Source organism: Caretta caretta, chromosome 1 (genome assembly GCF_965140235.1).
Source record: "Caretta caretta isolate rCarCar2 chromosome 1, rCarCar1.hap1, whole genome shotgun sequence".
In the NCBI taxonomy this organism is placed as follows: domain Eukaryota; kingdom Metazoa; phylum Chordata; order Testudines; family Cheloniidae; genus Caretta; species Caretta caretta.
The window spans coordinates 213,373,120-213,391,770 of NC_134206.1; the positions used below are offsets into that span (position 1 = coordinate 213,373,120).

General features: G+C 48.8%; 1 protein-coding gene across 1 annotated transcript in view; it reads left to right on the forward strand.

Annotated features, from left to right (window-relative positions):
• The window catches only part of CLCN1 (chloride voltage-gated channel 1), a 51,901-nt gene extending 41,767 nt beyond the window's left edge, over nt 1–10,134 (forward strand). Inside the window, exons 14-23 of the mRNA XM_048821554.2 lie at nt 448–558; nt 653–866; nt 1,278–1,411; nt 2,383–2,609; nt 3,009–3,114; nt 5,665–5,750; nt 7,270–7,308; nt 7,814–7,918; nt 9,058–9,144; nt 9,703–10,134. Coding sequence (XP_048677511.2) covers nt 448–558; nt 653–866; nt 1,278–1,411; nt 2,383–2,609; nt 3,009–3,114; nt 5,665–5,750; nt 7,270–7,308; nt 7,814–7,918; nt 9,058–9,144; nt 9,703–10,095 — 1,502 coding nt within the window. The 3' untranslated portion in view covers nt 10,096–10,134. The remainder of the gene's footprint in view (nt 1–447; nt 559–652; nt 867–1,277; nt 1,412–2,382; nt 2,610–3,008; nt 3,115–5,664; nt 5,751–7,269; nt 7,309–7,813; nt 7,919–9,057; nt 9,145–9,702) is intronic.
• The last annotated feature ends 8,517 nt before the right edge of the window (nt 10,135–18,651 follow it).

Sequence of the window (18,651 nt, forward strand, 5' to 3'; positions counted from 1 at the left end):
ACCCAAAGAACCCTTAACTTTGCACTATATGGACACCATGCAAAATATGATCCAAAACCTAGTTTTGTCCAGTCTGGGACCACAGACTCACAGTAATCATAATTGTATGGTCATTGCATGGTGTCACTACAGGGCAGAGTTAAGGTTATTTGAGTGCCTTAACTGTGCATTTTCAGACTTGAACATATTTGGATTTATTTTAAGTGTAAACTTAACTCTAAATTTCCTGGATTTGTATTTCTGTGTTTTGGGATAAATACACCCTCCCTGGAGTGGTTTTTGTCCTTTTATTACTGATACAAAATCTCTACCTTAACTCCGTCATAATGTAGTTTTTGTTTTAACATATAAGCACTGGTAAATTACCATATGGCTTTTATCGGCAGAAGAGCACAGCCATTTTGGGTGGATGGGTGTTAATCACTGACTTCATGTGATGCTTTCCAGGGGCTGCATTCGGCCGTCTCATTGGTGAAATCATGGCATCACTCTTCCCTGATGGGATCCTCTTTGATGGCATTGTTTACAAAATCTTACCTGGAGGATACGCCGTCATTGGTGAGTCTCCACGTCTTTCTTTTTTCTATCCCTCCTCCATGAATCCCCTGGTCTGCATGACACTGTCTTTCCTCTTCCCCCACAACTGGGAAAGGCGCAGCAGCCCTGACAGGAGCAGTGAGCCACACTGTCTCCACAGCAGTGATCTGCTTTGAGTTGACGGGTCAGATCTCCCACATCCTGCCCATGATGGTTGCCGTCATCCTCGCCAACATGGTGGCCCAGAGTTTGCAGCCCAGTCTCTATGACAGCATCATCCAGGTGAAGAAGCTGCCTTACCTGCCTGACCTGGGCTGGAATTACATAAGGTGTGGTACCACCAGTGGGGATTGGGGAGAGGAGGGAGAACACAGCAGAAGAGGGTCTGGCAATGGGAAATGAAGGGGGATAGGCTAGGCCACAAAGAAATGGAGCAGGGATGGGGGGTGGCAGACACATAAATAGAGTGGGATGAGGCAGAGAAACAGCGGGAGGGCAATAGAGAAGGAGGTGATCATCCATGAGGGGCGGGAGCAGAACCATGCCTTAGTGGAAACCCAGTTGGTTTGTGGATGGTCTCACTTCCCCTGTAGTTACTCCCACATGCAAGTATGTATCTGGCTGTATAAAGCACACACCTGAAAGGAGCTCCTGTTTTGCTTTCCTCTTTGGGAAGCTTTTCTTTTAGACATATTTGAATGGTATGTTAACCCCTCTCTTTATTTTCTTTGTTCCTCTAGCAAATACAATATCTTTGTTGAGGATATTATGGTCTGTGATGTGAAATTCATCTCCTCTACTTGTACATACCAGGACCTGCAGACCCTGCTTCAGAGCACCACTGTCAAGACCTTGCCTCTGGTAGATTCACCAGGTACGCAGTATGGGGAATCTGACCTTTTCTGAAGCCTTCCTTGGTTGAAAGAGTCTGTCTCCAGAGGTATATAGTTTGGAAGATAGGGAACCAGCCTGGGAACCCAGTGATGTGACCCTAGCTCTGCTGCTGATTTGTTGTATGACCTTGTCCAAAAAAACACCACCATCTCCATTCCTCAGTTTCCCTATCTGTAAAATGGGAATGATCATGCTCCTTATCCACGTGGATAAAGTGCTTTGAGATCTTTGGATGAAGAACATGATTAGTTTTCTGCTTTGGTTGGAATGGATGTCAATTGGCCATTGTGGTAGAGAGACAGGATTTGGCTGTAATGCCACTTGGGGGATTCTCTGCTGAGGCTGTTGGAGAAGACAGACTCTGTTGTTCTCTCTGGCTCTGTAGCTGCCTTTTCTCACCACACAGGGATTCCCCTGTCACAGAAGAGACTGGTGACTATAATACCTCTAGTTGTCTGGGAGGGAAAAAACTCAGGCCTGAGCACTTTTGAGAAGAAGGGATTGCAAGGAGGGTTTCACAGCTGGGAGTGGGATAGGCATTTGTTGTGCGGGTTGTGAGGGCAGCTTGGCAGGGTGGGGCACTGGGGAGTGAGTGGGTGAGGGCAGAAAGCGGGAAGGAGACTTTGGCCGAAAGTTTTGGCTGCAGGGATGGCTGTTGTATTTCAGAAGGAGGCTGATCTGATTCATTGTCAGGCAGAGATGGGGCTCAGCAGCAATTCGGACTTGTGGGAGGTCAGTTGGCTGGGGTGTCATGTCAGGGCCATCTGTTGGGTAGCAGGAGGGAGAAGGAGTCAGGAGTGTTTTGTAGAGGCCTCGAGCTGGGATGAGTATGGGGAGGACCTCTTGCCACACCATCTTTGGGATCCTGAGGGCTAATGTGGCCAGTTTGGGCAGGGAGTGTTGGCCCACACACATCCTTCGACTGGCTCCCCATGTTATCTCCTCCTGCAGAGTCCATGATCCTGCTGGGCTCAGTGGAGCGGTCAGAGCTGCAGGCTCTTCTCCAGAGGCATATTGGCCAGGAACGGCGCCTGCGCATCATCAAGGAGATGCAGCAGAAGCTGGCTGAGGCACCCTATGACGGGCACAGCAAAGGCCAGTGGGCAGCCATGCCCAGTTGGAAACGCGAATCTTTTGCTTTTGTGGATGAGGATGAGGATGAAGAGGAGAAGGCTGAGGTAAGGAGGGGAGGAGAGAGAGACTGAGGTGGGGAGATGAGGGGGAGAGAGAGAGTGAGCCCTGGTCTACACTAGAAACATGTCTGTATAACTCCGTTGCTCAGGGGTATGGAAAATCCACACCCCGAGTGACGCAGTTATACTAACTGAACTCCCAGTGTAGACAGCACTATGTCCCTGGGAGGGATTCTCCCATTGCCAGCATAGCTACTGCTGTCAGGGAGGTGGAGAACCTACACTGAGGGGAGAGCTTCTCTCGACAGTGTAGGCAGAGTCTTAACTACATGCTACAGCAGCACTGTATGCGTACACGAGCCCTGAGAAGCAGAGAGGCACTGGGAAAGGGAGGGAAAGGAGCTATTCAGGGTGATTCTTGTTTTATTTCCTTTCCTTCTGTAGCCACCTCAGCAACCCTCTCCTGCTCCCAGTCACCCTGAGGAACCCAATGGCCCAGTGGCGCCTCATATACCAATGCCAGAAACACTGGGGCCCCAGGAAACCCCAGGTATTGTGACCTCCAGAGTGCCCCAGCTTGCCACGTCCCAATCAGCACTGGGAAAGCTTCACTGCCTATTGCTTGTGTGAGTGTGAGGGGCTGAGGCTAGAGCTGGCTGGAAAATTTTCACTGGAAAAAGTATTTCAAAATTATTTTTTCACCAAATTGTGTCAGTTTTGACAAAATTTACTACAGAATTTTTTCTCAAAACAAAAATGTTTTTGTTTCATTTTGAAATTTTGTTTCAAATGTTATTTTTTTCATTTTTACATTATTTTTGCTTTTCTTATAGTGTGTCCTGACATGTCCATATGAATAGTACATGTAATGCACTACTGTTATTAACATGTCATAATATAATAGTGGAGCTAGTTTATTTTTAAAAGTAGCAGCTGCTCTTAATGATTTTAACAATATTATGCACAACTACTACTGACATCAGGAAGTAAGGTAAAAATTGCATACAGATGAAAAATAAAATAAAATTCAAAATGAAAATTTGACATTTGAAATGAAGATTCACAGTTGCAAAACAAAAATCCAAAACTTTCTGAAATGCACATTTTCCAAAATGGACATTGTATAGAAATTTGTTTCATGGGGAAAGCACACAAATTTTGAATATATTTGTTTTGTTCCAATTCAGAATGAAAACAAATTTCAAAATGTGGAAATTTCTTGCAAAATGGAAATTGTGAGGTTTGACCAGCTGTAGCTGAGACACTGTGTCTGTTTGTATGAGTGATGATGGGGAGGTGCTGGCTGCTGTGAGCTTATCTGCTCTCCGCATGTTAAGGGGATTGTGTTGAAATACTATCTGCAATGTGCCTTGTTACCATATACTATGAGCATGTGGCTTCCTCTGTAGCCTTTTGTAGACTCGTGGTAATGTGGACAGATCAGGCTCACCAAGTCTGTCTTCCTCACATTGCAGGACTCATCACACCGTCTTTCTCACTAATATCTCTTCTAGCCAGCTCTAGAGAACCTGTGGTGAAGTTGCCACCACCACTTGCCCACCCGCTCCACATTGTCCTGCCTGTGAAGACTCTTGTCCTGACATCTTATCCTACATTTTCATCCTTAATAGCTTAGACTATCTCCTTAGTGTCATCTCCTGAGGCTGAATGGCCTCCCTGCCCCACATATACACACATCTTTACTTATCCAGCTCCATCTGTGGGGTGTATGTGCAGTGACATATTGTCTTCCCCAGTTTGGAACCATATGAGCTGAGCTCTCCTGACTCTAGTCACGTCTCTCCTCTGATCCCTGAATCACATTTGTTGCTCCATGTTGTAGTTTCTCTCTGTGCCTCCTGAACTGCACAGAGAGAGCCTAATGGTGGCTAGCTCCTGAGGGTGAGCAAGGAAGGCAGGGTTCCTGGCTAGTGTTTGTAGCTGTCCAAAAGGGAAGAGGGGAGTTGGGACCATAGTCTCACTCTCCACCCTACCCTGGCCAGTGGAGCTGGCTGGCCAGGGAAGAGAGCACTTCCTTGCTGCACTCCATTGGGGTGTAGCATTGGGCACAATCCCCTTTCTGCAGCACCACCAATATGGGCCAGTGCCTTTAAGGCACAATAGGGTCCCTTATATGCTCAGTGTGGTTGCAGAGCAGTATACCAGCTAATCCCCCTACTTACCAGATGGCAAAGGTTTACTTGTCTGAGGAATAGTCACCCCAAGGAAATTGGGTGGGGGGGGGCATTGCTTGAGCCATTTTAAACAAGGCTAGACAAAGCCCTGCAGAATAGATTGCAGGGAGCCATCCTGAGGTGGCAGGAGGAAGAGGGGATGGAGCAGATGTGCCCGAACAGGGCTTTCCCCTCCCTCATTTTTATTCCTGGGTCACCATCAGCTTAAACTCTGCGTATCAATATCAGCTCTCCTCTCTTCTTGTTCCTATCAGGATGAATAATCCATGGTCCTTTCCATTCCCAACCTCAGGCCCATGGTGTTATCCTTGACCCCTCTCTCTCCTACACCCCTCACATTCAGACTGTTGACAAATTCAGCTGCTGCTTTGTCTATGATGGCATCTCCAGATCCCATCCTGCCCTGTCTGTCCCTGCTGCCCAAACCACATTCCTGCTTCTGCCACACCCATTTTGCTCCCCTCTAATTTAACCAAAATGCTGCCAGACTCCTGTTCCTCACCCACCACTCTGACATCATCACCCCTCCTTTACGAGTCCTCTCAGGGTCTCCACAACCCTTTCTGTGTGAACAGCATGGCACTGGGACCTTGCACGTGGGTGACCCTCTGCTTCTGGCCCCTTCTTGAAATCATTGCTCTCTGGATAGCCACCTTCCAAGGCTCTCTCTTTGCAGGGTTAGTTCCCCTCAGTAGGTAGGGGATATTGCATGGATTAGTGTGGTTGATTCCTGCCTGTCTCAGATCTTGCCCCATCAGCAATGGAATAGTGTATTCTGACTGGCTGGACCCTTTCATACTAACACCGAATTCTCCCCAGCCTGCCTTGGGCGAGGCCTGGTGCCTTGTGTTTAGTCTCTCACTTGTCCTCGTTTTTTCTCCTCTTTGTTCATTCTCTTCCTGCAGCCAGGAGTTTCTGGAGCTTGAGGCAGCTGATCCAGCAGCTTTTGTGTCATTACAACCGGCCACCAGAGATGGAGAGTGTTGCCCAGGTTAGGGACCCAGAGAGCCCACCTGCGCAGTAATGAGGGAGGGAAGGTGAAGGAAAGAAGGCTCCCTCTGAGAGGTCTTGGTCATAGGGTGGGGGCAGTGGTGTCAGAAAGGGAGATGCATGAATGATGCTGAGTGTCATGGCGTCACTGGGCCAATGCTCTGGAACTACTCCATATGAAACCAGTCAGGACTCTGGGGTAGCATGCCTCCTCTCTCTGAGCATACTGTTGCCAGGGCAAGAAGCTTACACAGCTTCGACCTTCCTGGGTTTGACCTCGGAACATTCAGCATCCCCTTCCAAACTGTGCGCTTCCCACAGCGAGTCCGCCTGGGCGGGGCTCCTGGGGAAGCCAGAGGTCCTGTACTCCAACTCCGCAGTCAGCAGTGACTCTCAACCAGCATAAAACAGTATAAAACAGACTTTATTAGTCGACAGGAACACAGCGAAGAACAGAACTTGTTAGCACGGAAATCAGTGACTTTCAGCCAAGTCCATCTTGGGGGAATCCTGGGCCAGATGCCCTGGACTCCCCGCTCCAGTCCCTCCAAGCAGATCGGCCAGCTACCAGCGACCCAACCTCAAAGACCCGCCTCTTCCTGGTCTTTGTCTCACTTCCCAGGCAATGTGTCACCTGGTTGCATTCCCCTCCTGGGGCTCAGGTTTCGAAGGGCACCGGCTACAGGCTGGCAGCTGGAGCAGCCTCACCTGCTTCTGAGGGTCTCAGTCAAAGTCCCACCGCCTAGGCATTGGTGCAGCACAGAGGGAAACTGAGACACACACAGTATTCATGAAAAACAGTAAGACTCACATAGGCTCACAGACCACATAACAAGGGAAAATCCCCTCTTTGTTACACTGAGCTCCTGGTAAAGCATTAGGGATTTCCGCAGAAGAGAATGGCTATGGCATGCATGGGGAAGTGAGGATCCTGCTGGCTAGGTGCTGTCTGTGCTGCCAGTACTGAGAGAGACAAGGTGGGTGAGGTCATATCTTTTACTGGACCAACTTCTGCTGGTGGGAGGTACAAGCTTTCGAGCTATACAGAGCTCTTCACTAGCTCTGGGAAAGGAAGCAGACTGCAAACTGCAGGTACTGAGGCAGGCTTTATGATGATCTGTTCAGATCTAAAGAATGTATAGGCCAAGGGGGCTGTCCAAAAGGCATCCTAAGCAAAACCCCACACCAAACCAGAACCTGCATCAGTGTGCAGGTCAGAAGCATCCCAGTGCACAGATTCTGACCCCCTATGACGGTGACATCCGGGGAAGGATGAGGGCCCCTGAGTATCTGGGGGGTGAACAGTGGGGATTAGGGGGAGCAGGAAGCGGGGGATCCTGAGTATAATGAAGACTTTCTGGGCTTAGGGATGGGGTGGGGTGACAGGAGGGTTAGTTGCCAGAGAGTGGGTGATACAGCTGAGATTAGGAATAAGGGGGTCTTGCACTCCGGGGTTCTCCTGTGGAGCTAGAGCTGCGTACTCTTTCACTGACCATGGCCGTGTTTTCTGTTCTCCCCAGGAGTCTGTAGAGGTTACAGATACAATGAAGCCAGAGGAGGTAAGTCTGGATGAGGAGAGGGGGGGGGCGGGCTGATCTCTCCTCTCACCCTTGGAAGTTGTCTCTTTCCTGGGAGGGTCCAGTGGCCAGGATATGCTCATATGCTACAAGGAGAGGCCATCCTGAGAGAAACTATCCCCTCATCCCATGGAAATGGAGCAGCCTATCCTGGAGTGACTGAAGCAGGAAGGAGAGACAAGGAGCTCTCATCCCCTCTAAGCAGGCCTGGGGAAGCCCTCACCTTCCTGGCTATTTTTCTCACTGTGTGTCACCCTTGCTGGGGGCATCTCAATCAATGACACCTCTAGTGGCTGCAGCACCACCAGGTTCCCAAAAGGGAGGCTCCAGCTCATGCTGGAGGGATGGGAAACCTCAGAGGAATAATATATTGGGGGCGGCAGATGGGGAGGAGCGGGAAACAGCAGCAGGAGACTGGGGAGGCTTGGAGTATGGGCTGGGAGCAGTGTTGGTCACTGTGATTGTGATCCCCTCTTCCCTGTGTCAGATAGATGCTTGGGAGCAGGACGAGCTGAATAAGGAGGTGTGCTTTGACAGCTGCCGCATAGACCCCTCCCCTTTTCAGCTAGTGGAGAGGACTTCCCTGCACAAGGTGGGTCGGACCTCCCTCCCAGCTACAGTCCATCCTTCTCCAACTTGTCTGTCTCTGTGCTAGCCCACCCCAGGGCTCATCCCCTCCCCTCTCCCCGTCTCCCTCCCCTCGCTTTGCATTTTTCTCTCTCTTGCTCTCTCTTTGTTGCCGTTGCTATCTGAGGAGCTCTCTGAGCTCCCATCAGCACAGTGTCTGACTGCAGTCTCCTGGAACGTGAGCAGATTAGTTTAATAAAAGAGCTTCAGAGAACCACACTAGGATCCAGCCAGCCATTGCATTAGTGTTGGAATTCCCTCTCCCAGCCTCTGGGGGCTGTCTAGATACACATACATTAGCACTGGGATTCCCACTCTCAGGCACTGAGTGCAGAAGCAGCCACACCTTAGGTGTTTGTAAAAGCAATGATACAGTAATGATGGGTTTCATACGTTAGCCGGTCCACATGCAGCAGTGTGGGGTGGGATTCACACTCCTGGCTCCTGTCGGACCAGGGATCTCCATACCAGCACATGAATACTGGGATTCACCCTCCCTGCCTGAGAATGCCTTTATCATTGTATTTATTAGGGGTCTATCACTGATTATAGCATTGCTGGAATCCACACTCTCAGTCCCAGAGCACAGCAGGATCTACCCCACTGTGCATTGGTCCCTGCTGGGTGGACTGGGATCTGATCCCTCGTAGCCATATGCCAGGTGTGGGGATGTGAGTTAGTGTGAGAATGTTCTGGGTGTCCCTAAAGCATCCCAAGCATGCACCAGTGTGACCTGAGGGGAGTCCTGGCTGATTAGAAGTCCCAGGAATAAAAGGAATGTTTGAGCTGTATGGGACTGCTGCTCTGGGCTAACTACTGGTATATACCAGGAGTTCCAGGTCCTCCGGAGTCCCCACTACCACCCTGCAAGTGCAATGAGACTACCCACCAAGGATTAACATTAGATTTCCCACTCCTAGGGCAGCTTCTTACCAGGGTGGTGCCAAACCCAAAGGAATTTGAGTCGGGATTCCCACTCCTAGCTTTGGAGCCCAGAGGGGATCTCAGGCCTAGGCTTAGCACCAAGACTCTCATTCCCAGCCTTTGAGGACATCAAGCCCTATGCAACTGGTAATGGAGATTCTCTTGTGTTTTCTCCCACAGACACACACCTTGTTCTCCTTGCTGGGCCTCAGCCATGCCTATGTGACCAGTAAGGGGAAGCTGAAGGGAGTGCTGGCTTTGGAAGAGGTAAATACAGTCAAGTTTTCATGCAGACACTCCCACCTCCTGCTCAGCCTCAGACATTCTGTGTGTTATCGCAATATCCCACAGCAGGCGAGAACCAGCTTTGGGATGGAAGTTTCAGCTCTGCAGTCAGTACATTTCCTAGCATTCCAGTTTCGAGTCCTGGCAGCACACTGACTTAGCCCTTTTCCCTTCTGAGGGGAGAAATTCCGTTTCTGGATGTGAGTTTTTCAGAAGGGGCCTTAACAAACTAAGGGCCTGTCTGCTTTACATGGATATTAAAGATCCCCTACTCCTTTTTGTGAGAGACAGGCTCTTACCTGTTTGGCTCGTGCCGAATCCATTTAGCCAGTGTCCCTCCCAGAAGTGGCTACATTGAGATGGCATGGAGTTTGCCAAGTGCTGTGGGATGAAAGGCACTGTAGCAATGCAAAATCTGATCTTTCCAGGGGCTAGTCTCCTGCCCCCTTATTTTGGAGAGTAGCTGAACTGTTGTGCTGTGGTTTATCAGCTGCCCTTTAATTCCTTCTCTGTTCCTCTAACCTTCTGCCCCTCCAATAGCTCCAGAAGGCAATTGAGGGCTCCACGTGCTCTGGTGTCCGCCTCCGTCCGCCCCTCGCCAGCTTCCGTGACACCAACAGGACCTCAGTCAGCAATGACCAGAGTAGCCAGGTTTCACAGGTGTGGAGCCGACAGGACAGCTGTGTGGTGCCTGTGAGAGGAGCTGCAGACTCAGGAATGGGGAGCCCACTGTCCTCCAGCTCCCCTTCCCCACAGCCTCCGCCTTTCCCTGAGGAGGGGAAGGGGCTGCGCTCTGTCTCAGCTGCTGACGCTGAGCTGGAGGAGATGGAGCTGTCTGGCCCTGCTGCTGAGAACATCTCAGACATCCTCAAGGATCTGAGCCTGCGCTCCACGGACCTGGAGGAGGAGGATGAAGAGGATGTGCCCCTATAACCGGGGGGAGGAGGGGATGTCCCACTCCACTCCCTTCAGCGAGCCAGCCCTGCTACACATGCTTCTGAGGGAGAGGCCTGGGGACTCTCTCGCCAGTGCTCCAGCATCCACAGTAGCTTAGTTGGGGGAGGAGTCACAGGACTGCCCTTTTGTCTGCTGCCCTCACTGCCTGGAGTGTCGTACTACCTGGGACAGATGGGGGTGTGTGTGTGAGAGGGGGGAGATGGACTCCCGCAGGTGGCAAGGGGGTGGCTGGGATTAAGGCCCCTACTTTTTCTTTCCCAGCACTCATGGTAAGCATGTGGGGGAGAGGCAGCAGGAACCGTAATCAGGCATGGACACCACCTGCTGCAGGGGCAGATGGTCTGGATAGATTGTGCCACTGTGAGAGAGAGGTGGGGAGCAGATGGGGGCCACAGCCCTTCCTCTTCTCCATTCCCCAAACACCCTGCAGAACAGCATGACTTTCTCTGCTTCCCCCACTCCCCAACAGTTCCTGCAGGAACCTCCCCACAACCCAGGATTTCTGACTAGTGAAAATTCACAGGGCCAGGGGGATTGTGCAGGCAATGAGAGGGGAGAGGGCAAGACCCCTGAGCACCATCCTGTACAATCCACCTAGCCACAGCTGTATCCCCTGAGATTGTGGGTTGAGCCAGCCTGGCACCTAGAGACACCCAGCATCCCTGGGGTAATAATAGCTTTATAAACAGTGGCTCATTCGTTAGCACGACACTCTTTCCTGCAGTTCCTAACGGTGGTCGCCATCTTCCCAGACACCTCACACACACACGCTGCCCACACTTGTATCCTAGAAGCAACTTTCTATCTCAGAATCCCAGCACTCCATGCCCCTGCAGCCCCTTCAGGCCCCTCTCCCATCCTGTGCACCAAGAACATTCTTGTCCAGAAACACTGGGTCTTGTTCTGGATTCTTCCGCTGTTATTTTTCTTGGTGGGAGGAATGCTGGGGGCTTCTCCTGGGCCTGCCAGCACTGCCACAAAGAAGGAGCTTTCTTACTGCTCCCATAAGCATGGTTGGAAGGGAGGAAAGGCTGCCTGATCTGTGTCACTGTTCTTTAATATACTCAGGACTTTAAAAAAGAATTGGACGGGAGGAAAGACTCCTTGCTGTCTGGTTGGCTCGCTGAAGTCTTTAAGCAGAATGGCCAAGATTGGAGTGGGTTGGTCAGAGGTCACAAATGCATGGGCAAATGGCAGTAAGACTATATATATTTTTATCTTTCAGATATTCATGTGTTTGTTTCTGAACCACTATCAGCAATTTCTATGAAGTTATAGTCTTAAAATATAAGATCGTCCACAGAGGGGGATTGTGGGCTGGGAGCAGGCTGATGAGCCACTCCCCTGCCTTCCCCTTTGCTAACACAGGAAGGCCCCTGTCTTTAAACACAGCTCTCTCCTGCTTCTCCAGGAGTGGGTACCCTCCACACATCTCTGCCAGTACAACTCAATTGTAACTTGCAGCACCCTTTGCTATTCCAGTTCCATCTTCACCTGTGTCCGGAGGAGAGACACTGCAGCAGCTTGGTGCATGCATGTGACACTCTGACTCTGGGAGATGAGAGACTGCCAGGCCAACTCACTATCCCTGCCCGGTTTTCTCAGTACAATGGCAAAATTCAATGCTGTAGGGTCGGCAGATTTCCCCAGCCATTGTGCAGCTTTCTACTGTCAAATTTTTATAAAAGAAACCAGGAGCAGTCCCTGGGGCTCTGCCAGACACAATCCCACTCATCAGGCTGTGAGGAGAGGAGATCCCAGGCACTTTATGGTATGTCCTGATGCCTGGCCAGGTGCACCTCCACGAGCTGGCTGCCTGGAGACTATGACAAAGCCAGAGGCAGCATGGTTCGCAGTTCCTGCCCTGTTCCCTGTTCTGGGAGTCATCTCAGAGACAACTGGGAGACATCAACTATGTTGGGTTTGCCAAGCTTATTTAAGCAGATGGTTCCCCTGCAGTGCTCCAGAGGCAGGTAAAATCCTGGGGCACCTGCCAATATACTAGTGAGAATTCTTCCTTGGCCTCAATTCTAGCAATTAGGCTTGTACATGTAAACAAAAATCCTTTCTGAAGCTGGGGGTCTCCATTGTGACCTGACCTGGCCTGTGTCCAGCTGGGGGCAGTTATATTGGGGAAGAAAGGGTTTGATTTAATTCCCTGGCAATCCCAGGGTCCCTGCCCAGCTCACCCTTCCCTCTGCATTGGAATCTCTGCGTTCTATGTCTGTCCCTCCCCTTTGGGGACAGATGCTTTCTCTCATCTCTTTTTTGAGCTGGTGTTTATTTTTTCCAGTTTTACGTAGAGGCAACATAATTTTAAGACTAACACAAGTAAATAGAAGGGGGGTGGCAGCCTCATGGCAGCAGCCCAATTCACAGAGACTGCCTCTCCCCCAGGCAGCAGTGCTCAGACAGGCCCTGTTTCCTCCCTGTCCCCATGGGGGGAGAACAGAGTAGCCACCCTTTTTTTCTCTTTTTCTTAAAGTTTTAAAGCATGGGGAAGTGGGAAAGAAAGAAAACAATAAAGGCTTATCTTCTCGTAAAGTACCTGCAACTATCTGGTGTGTCATGCCCCATCAGCACTAGGGCTCTGTGAGCTGCCACCAAGCCTGAGTTCTTACCTCTCTGGGATGGCAAGGTCTGTGGCTTGGGCTGATGTTGAAGCTGGCTCTTTAAATCAAAAATCAGAGAAAGGGAGAGAGGTGTGTGCATGAGAGCAAGACAGAGACAGATACAGACAGAGAAGCGATAATTAAGTCCCAGGCAGACTGTGAAGAGCTACAAAAGGATCTCTCATTATGGGCAACAAAATGGCAGATGAAATTCAATGTTGATAAATACTAAGTAATGCACATTGGAGAACATAATCCCAACTATACATATAAAATGAAGGGATCTAAATTAGTTGTTGCCGCTCAAGAAAGAGATCGTGGAGTCAATGTGGATAGTTCTCTGAAAACATCCACTCAATGTGCAGCGGCAGTCAAAAAAGCAAACAGAATGTTGGGAATCATTAGGAAAGGGACAGATAATAGGACAGAAAATATTATATTGCCTCCATATAAATCCATAGTACACCCACATCTTGAATGCAGATGTGCAGATGTGGTCACCCCATTTCAAAAAAGATATAGTGGAATTGGAAAAGGTTCAGAAAAGGGGTATGGAATGGCTTCTGTATGAGGAGCGATTAATAAGACTGGCACTTTTCAGCTTGGAAAAGAGATGACTAAGGGGGGGGATATGACTGAGGTCTATAAAATCATGACTGGTGTGGAGAAAGTAAATAAGGAAGTGTTATTTACTCCTTGTCATAACACAAGAACTAGGGGTCACCAAATGAAATTAGTAGGCAGCAGATTTAAAACAAACAAATATTGTATTGCAAGTATTTCTTCACACAACGCAGTCAGTCTGTGGAACTCTTTGCCAGAGGATGTTGTGAAGGCCAAGACTATAACAGGGTTAAAAAGAGAAATAGATAAATGCGTAGAGGACAGATCATTAAAGTGGCTATTAGTCAGGATGGGCAGGGATGGTGTCCCTAGCCTCTATTTGCCAGAAGTTGGGAATGAGTGACAGGAAATGGATCACTTGATGATTACCTTTATCTTTTCATTCCCTCTGGGGCACCTAGCATTGGCCACTGTCAGAAGACAGGATACTGGGCTAGATGAACCTTTGTTCTGACCCAGTATCCATATCGTTCTTATGGTCTTAAGATGGGAACCGAGAAATTCAAAGAGGGGGAATCTTGGGCTGATGCACACAAAGGGCTGGGGCAGCTCAAAATATACCTCGTAAGGCCTCGTATACACTAAAGAGTTTTTGTCTGTGAGCTAGGAGTGTGAAAAACTCACGCCCTGAAATAGCTAACTGTCTAGATGGTAGTACTGCTGGAAAGGTCTGGGGGTTATATTGGATCACAAATTGAATACGAGTCAACAATGTGATGCAGTTGTGAAAATGGCTAATAGCATTCTGGGGTGTATTTACAGGAGTATTGTATGTAAGACACAAGAAGTAATTGTCATGCTCTGGTGAGGCCTCAACTGGAGTCTTGTGTCCATTTCTAGGCACCACACTTCTGAGGAAAGATTAGAAAACCTGGCCATGTCCTGTCTTAGAAAAGAAGCATGAGCAAGAATGTGCTAACTGCCTTCAAATGTGTAAAGGGCTGTTTTAAAGAGGATGGTGATCAGTTGTTCTCCATGTCCACTGAAGGTAGGCAAGTAGTAATGGGCTTAATCTGCAGCAAGGGAGATTTAAATTAGATGTTAGGATAAACTTTCTAACTATGAGGGGTAGTTTAAGCTCTGGAACAGGCTTCCAAAGGAGGTTGTAGAATCCCCCACACTGGAGGTTTTAAGAATAGGCTGGACAAACACCTGTCAGGGATGGTCTAAGTATACTTGGCCCTGCCTCAGTGCAGGGGACTGGCCTAGTTGACCTACCGAGGTCCCTTACAGCCCTACATTTCTATGATAGCTATGCTACAAAAGCCCTGGTGTACATGCAGTTATATCAGCAAAAAGTGATTTTGCAGTATAGCTATATCAATACAGTAACCTATGATGCATTTGAACACCTGGAATAGACTTTCACTTCAACCGTTGGGCAAAAAAGTAGAACTGGTTGTGGATTCGTATACCCTAGGATACAGCATTGATAAGCTCATTACTGGAATACTGGCTCCAGTTCTATTATCCACTTTGAAAAGAATGTTGAAGAATTGGAAAGGACTCAGAAAAGACTTACAACAATAATTAGAGGTCTGGAAAGCCTGCCTTACAGTAAGAGCTATAAGAAGCTAACTGTTGAGTTAATCCAAGAGAAGGCTAAGAGGTGAGTTGATTGATTCACGGGGAAGAGATTTTTTGATCTTGCAGAAGGCATAACAAGATCCAGTGGTTGGAACCTGAAGCTAGACAAATTCAAGCTAGAACTAAGGCATACATTTTTAACTCTGAAGGTAACTTACCAATGGATTTGGTGAGTTTTCCATCACTTGGCGTTGTTAAATGAAGACTCGATGTCTTTCTAAAAGGTACATTCTAGCTCATCCAGAAGTTATGGGCTCGATGTAGAAACTATTGAGTGGGTTCTCTGGACTGTGTTATGCAGGAGCTCAGTCTAGATGATTATAATGGCTCCTTCTGGCCTTAAAAGTATAAGAAACCATTTCTAGGCCCTGTTGAAAAGGGGATTCATCATCTGGAAGTACTGAGGCCAGCAAATAGAACAAGGGAAGGAAGCTTGTGTCTGCTTGATCCTGGGGGCCAGTTCAGTCATTGAGCTAGTAAGATCAGACCCCAGATCTACCTCAATGTGTACCTCAGCTGATGAAGTGCCTAAAGGCCTTGTGGAAGCTGGGGAATAATCAGGTGTAGGAATCCTTTGTCCATGACTCCTCCTGCCCTTGGCCCAGAATGCCCCCAGCACTGGGCAAATCCTGCAGGGCATGTGCAGAGCTCTCATAGGGTACCTGGGTAGTCCTCAAGAATGCTGAAGGCTGCTCTGCAGCCCCTTTGTGCCATGTAGCCAGCCCACAGATGCTGTAGAGCAGTGAAGGATTCCCCTGAGGGCTGGTCTCTGACTCTGCCCAGGCTTCCCGTTACACACAGTAAAGGCACCACACTCCCTTAGACCTGTTTTTTTCTGGATACCTTTCTCCATGCATAGAAGTGGTCCTGTGTGCTGTACAGGAAACCATAGATGCCAACTCCATGGGTGCTTTAGGGCTGGAGCACCCATGGGGAAAAAATGGTGGGTGCTGAACACCCACCAGCAGCTAGCTCCCCCTTCCCTCCCAACGCCTCCTGCCCATCACAATCAGCTGTTCTGCAGCATGCAGAAGGCACTGGGGGGAGAGGGGGAGGGGGAGGAGCGAGGGCTGGGCAGCTTGGGGGAGGGAGCGGAATGTGGCGTGAGGCAGGACGAGGTGCGGTGAAGGTGGGGGCTTGGGGGGAGAAGTAGAGTGGGGGCAGGGCAGGAGCGGAGCAGGGGTGGGAAGAGGTGGAGCGGGAGTGGGAGCTTGGGATTAGGGTGAGGGTTAAGGTTAGGTACATGAGTTGGCACCTCTGCAGGAAGCCTCAGAGTTTGACCTGGAAACCTTTGCTCCACAACATGAATCCCAAACCTTCAGGCCAGAACCTGAATCTCCAGCTTCTACCCCATAAAACACACACAGGGAGCTTTACTTTAAAATCAGAATCTTTTCCCAAAACCTGTAAACTTCATCCCACAATTGAACTATCACCAAAGCCTTGAACTTTCTCTACAAATTCAAACCCAGGTCTATATGCCCAACCTTCCTCTGCAAAACTGAATTCTTCAAAGCCAAGAAGCACTGGAGCATACAGAATTGAAAGCAGATTGTATCACTCCCTAGCACTACCTTGCCCTGCCCAACTCCCCTAGCCTTTCTATACCTCTGTGCTTTTCCGTTTCCTCACTTGAAGAATGCAATATTCCACGTGCTCGGAATGGCCTGTTGCCACTGGATGTTGCTAGCCCAGTGCTTAGCCAGGGAGCACTGCAGTAAGGGGAGGGTGAGAGAAACTGATTCTGGGTGATTTCCTGAGCCCTTTTCTCTCCAGAGAAGACAGACAACCCCACCCAGACTTCTGGCTCCTGCTGGACCTGGTGGCTCTGAGAGCTAGTGGAGTACGTGTCCTGGGAGGGGATATTGTCAGTAACAAGGCAGTGTGGAGGGAGGTACTAAGGGAGGGAGGGAGCTGAGCAGCAGTACTTGCTGCAGCTGAAAGACAGATATAGCATGTGTTCCCCACAGGCCTGCACTTCCACAATGGCTGGTATATGGGGTGGAAGGGAAGCCAGGCCTTCTCCACGTCCCCTTACTTCCCTATGTGCCCAGACACATCCCCCCCAGTTCACTCGGAGAGTACAGGCAGCAGTAGCATTTTGGCAGCCGCCTCCGGCCAAGGTGTGCTAAGGGGTAGACAATACTCCTGTGGCCTCCTTCTCCTTCCCAAACTCAACTCAGTGGATTCACACAGAGCAGCCATAACAGAACCAGTCTCCACTCCGTTCCTCAGTGTTCCCCACCTATACAATGGGGAGAATTATAATTACCAATGGTACCTTCACAGAGGCATTGTGAGGCTCAGTTCATTAATGTTAAGGCCTTAAAGTTCCTGAGCTGGAAGATGCTAAAGGAAGAACTTGGATACTACTGAGATGACTAATCTGTATAAATGCCTAGAAAGAGACAAACATGGAGAGAGAGGACAAGAGAGAGCTATTACTGACTTTATTTTCCAATCAAGAACAAGTTTTAAAACAACCATAATGAAGACAGATTTTAAAATGTAAACTATTTATTTTTAAATAAATGTCTTAAAGCTGCCCAGTAATAAATGGCAAAGTCACCTGTGACTCTGAACAATGAAGGAAAATTAAAGAAAAAATCAAGGTAGAAAAAGGAAAATCACTAACATAAGGTCAGCATTTCAGCCACACAAGCTGAAGCTACAGTCTCCTCAAAGCCTAACCTTTAACCCCAAGTGCAACAGAACTGTGAGCAAAAGGCAGCACTGAGGATTTATGAAGAATAAGTTGACAACAAACTTGGCTGCCTTTTGCTCCTGAGATATACAATATAAGTGGTTACAGAGAAAGCAGGAGTTGTAACATACTTGGATGTTGGTCCAATATTTTATGAGATGTTTGTGTGATTCACCAACCTAACCCCCAGTGTAAACAATGCTATGTTGAGGGAAGGGCTTCTCCCATCAACATAGCTACCTCCTCTCGCAGAGGTGAATTAACTATGCCGATGGGAGAAGCTCTCCTGTCAGCATAGTAGCAGCTTCACTAAAGCGCTACAGCTTTATAAGTGTAGACCTGCAGCTTTATAAGTGTAGACCTGCCCTCACTCTCAGTCATAATTCAAAGTGACTGGGATATGAGAACTGCTATGTGCAGCTAAGAACTGTCTGAAGAACTGTAAAGAAATCATGCTGGCAAATGGCAAAGCTGAAGCTGGGGAGGTGTCAAGCAGGACTGTTCCACGTCCATCTTATTTAAAATCTTCATGAATAACTGGAAGAGGAAGTAAATGGCCTGGCTAATGAAATTCACAGACGATAACTTGGGAAGAGCAGTGAATACCAGACAGGACAGAGAATAAGAAAGAGACCTACAGAGAGCTGAGATTGGGACAGAAAATAACAGGATAAGAAAATAATGAGATAAGAAAATAACAGGAAAACACAGCTAACTTGTCTGGGCAAAAGAATCCAAAACATACTCAGTGGGAGGAGAACCCTAGGACAGAGAGATGCTTAAAAAGACCTTGAAAAGCTACAACATACAGCAAATTAAACATCTGTTTGTAGTGTAACAGGCAGTAAAAAGGCCCATACAGTTTTGGTATATGCAGAGGCATCACTTCAGGGGTCAGGGAAGTGATAGCCCTCTTCTGTGGCTCTGGTGCAAGCACACTTGGAGTATTTGAACTCCGAGCACCACATTTCAAGAACAACTACTGGCAAACTGGAGGCAATTCAG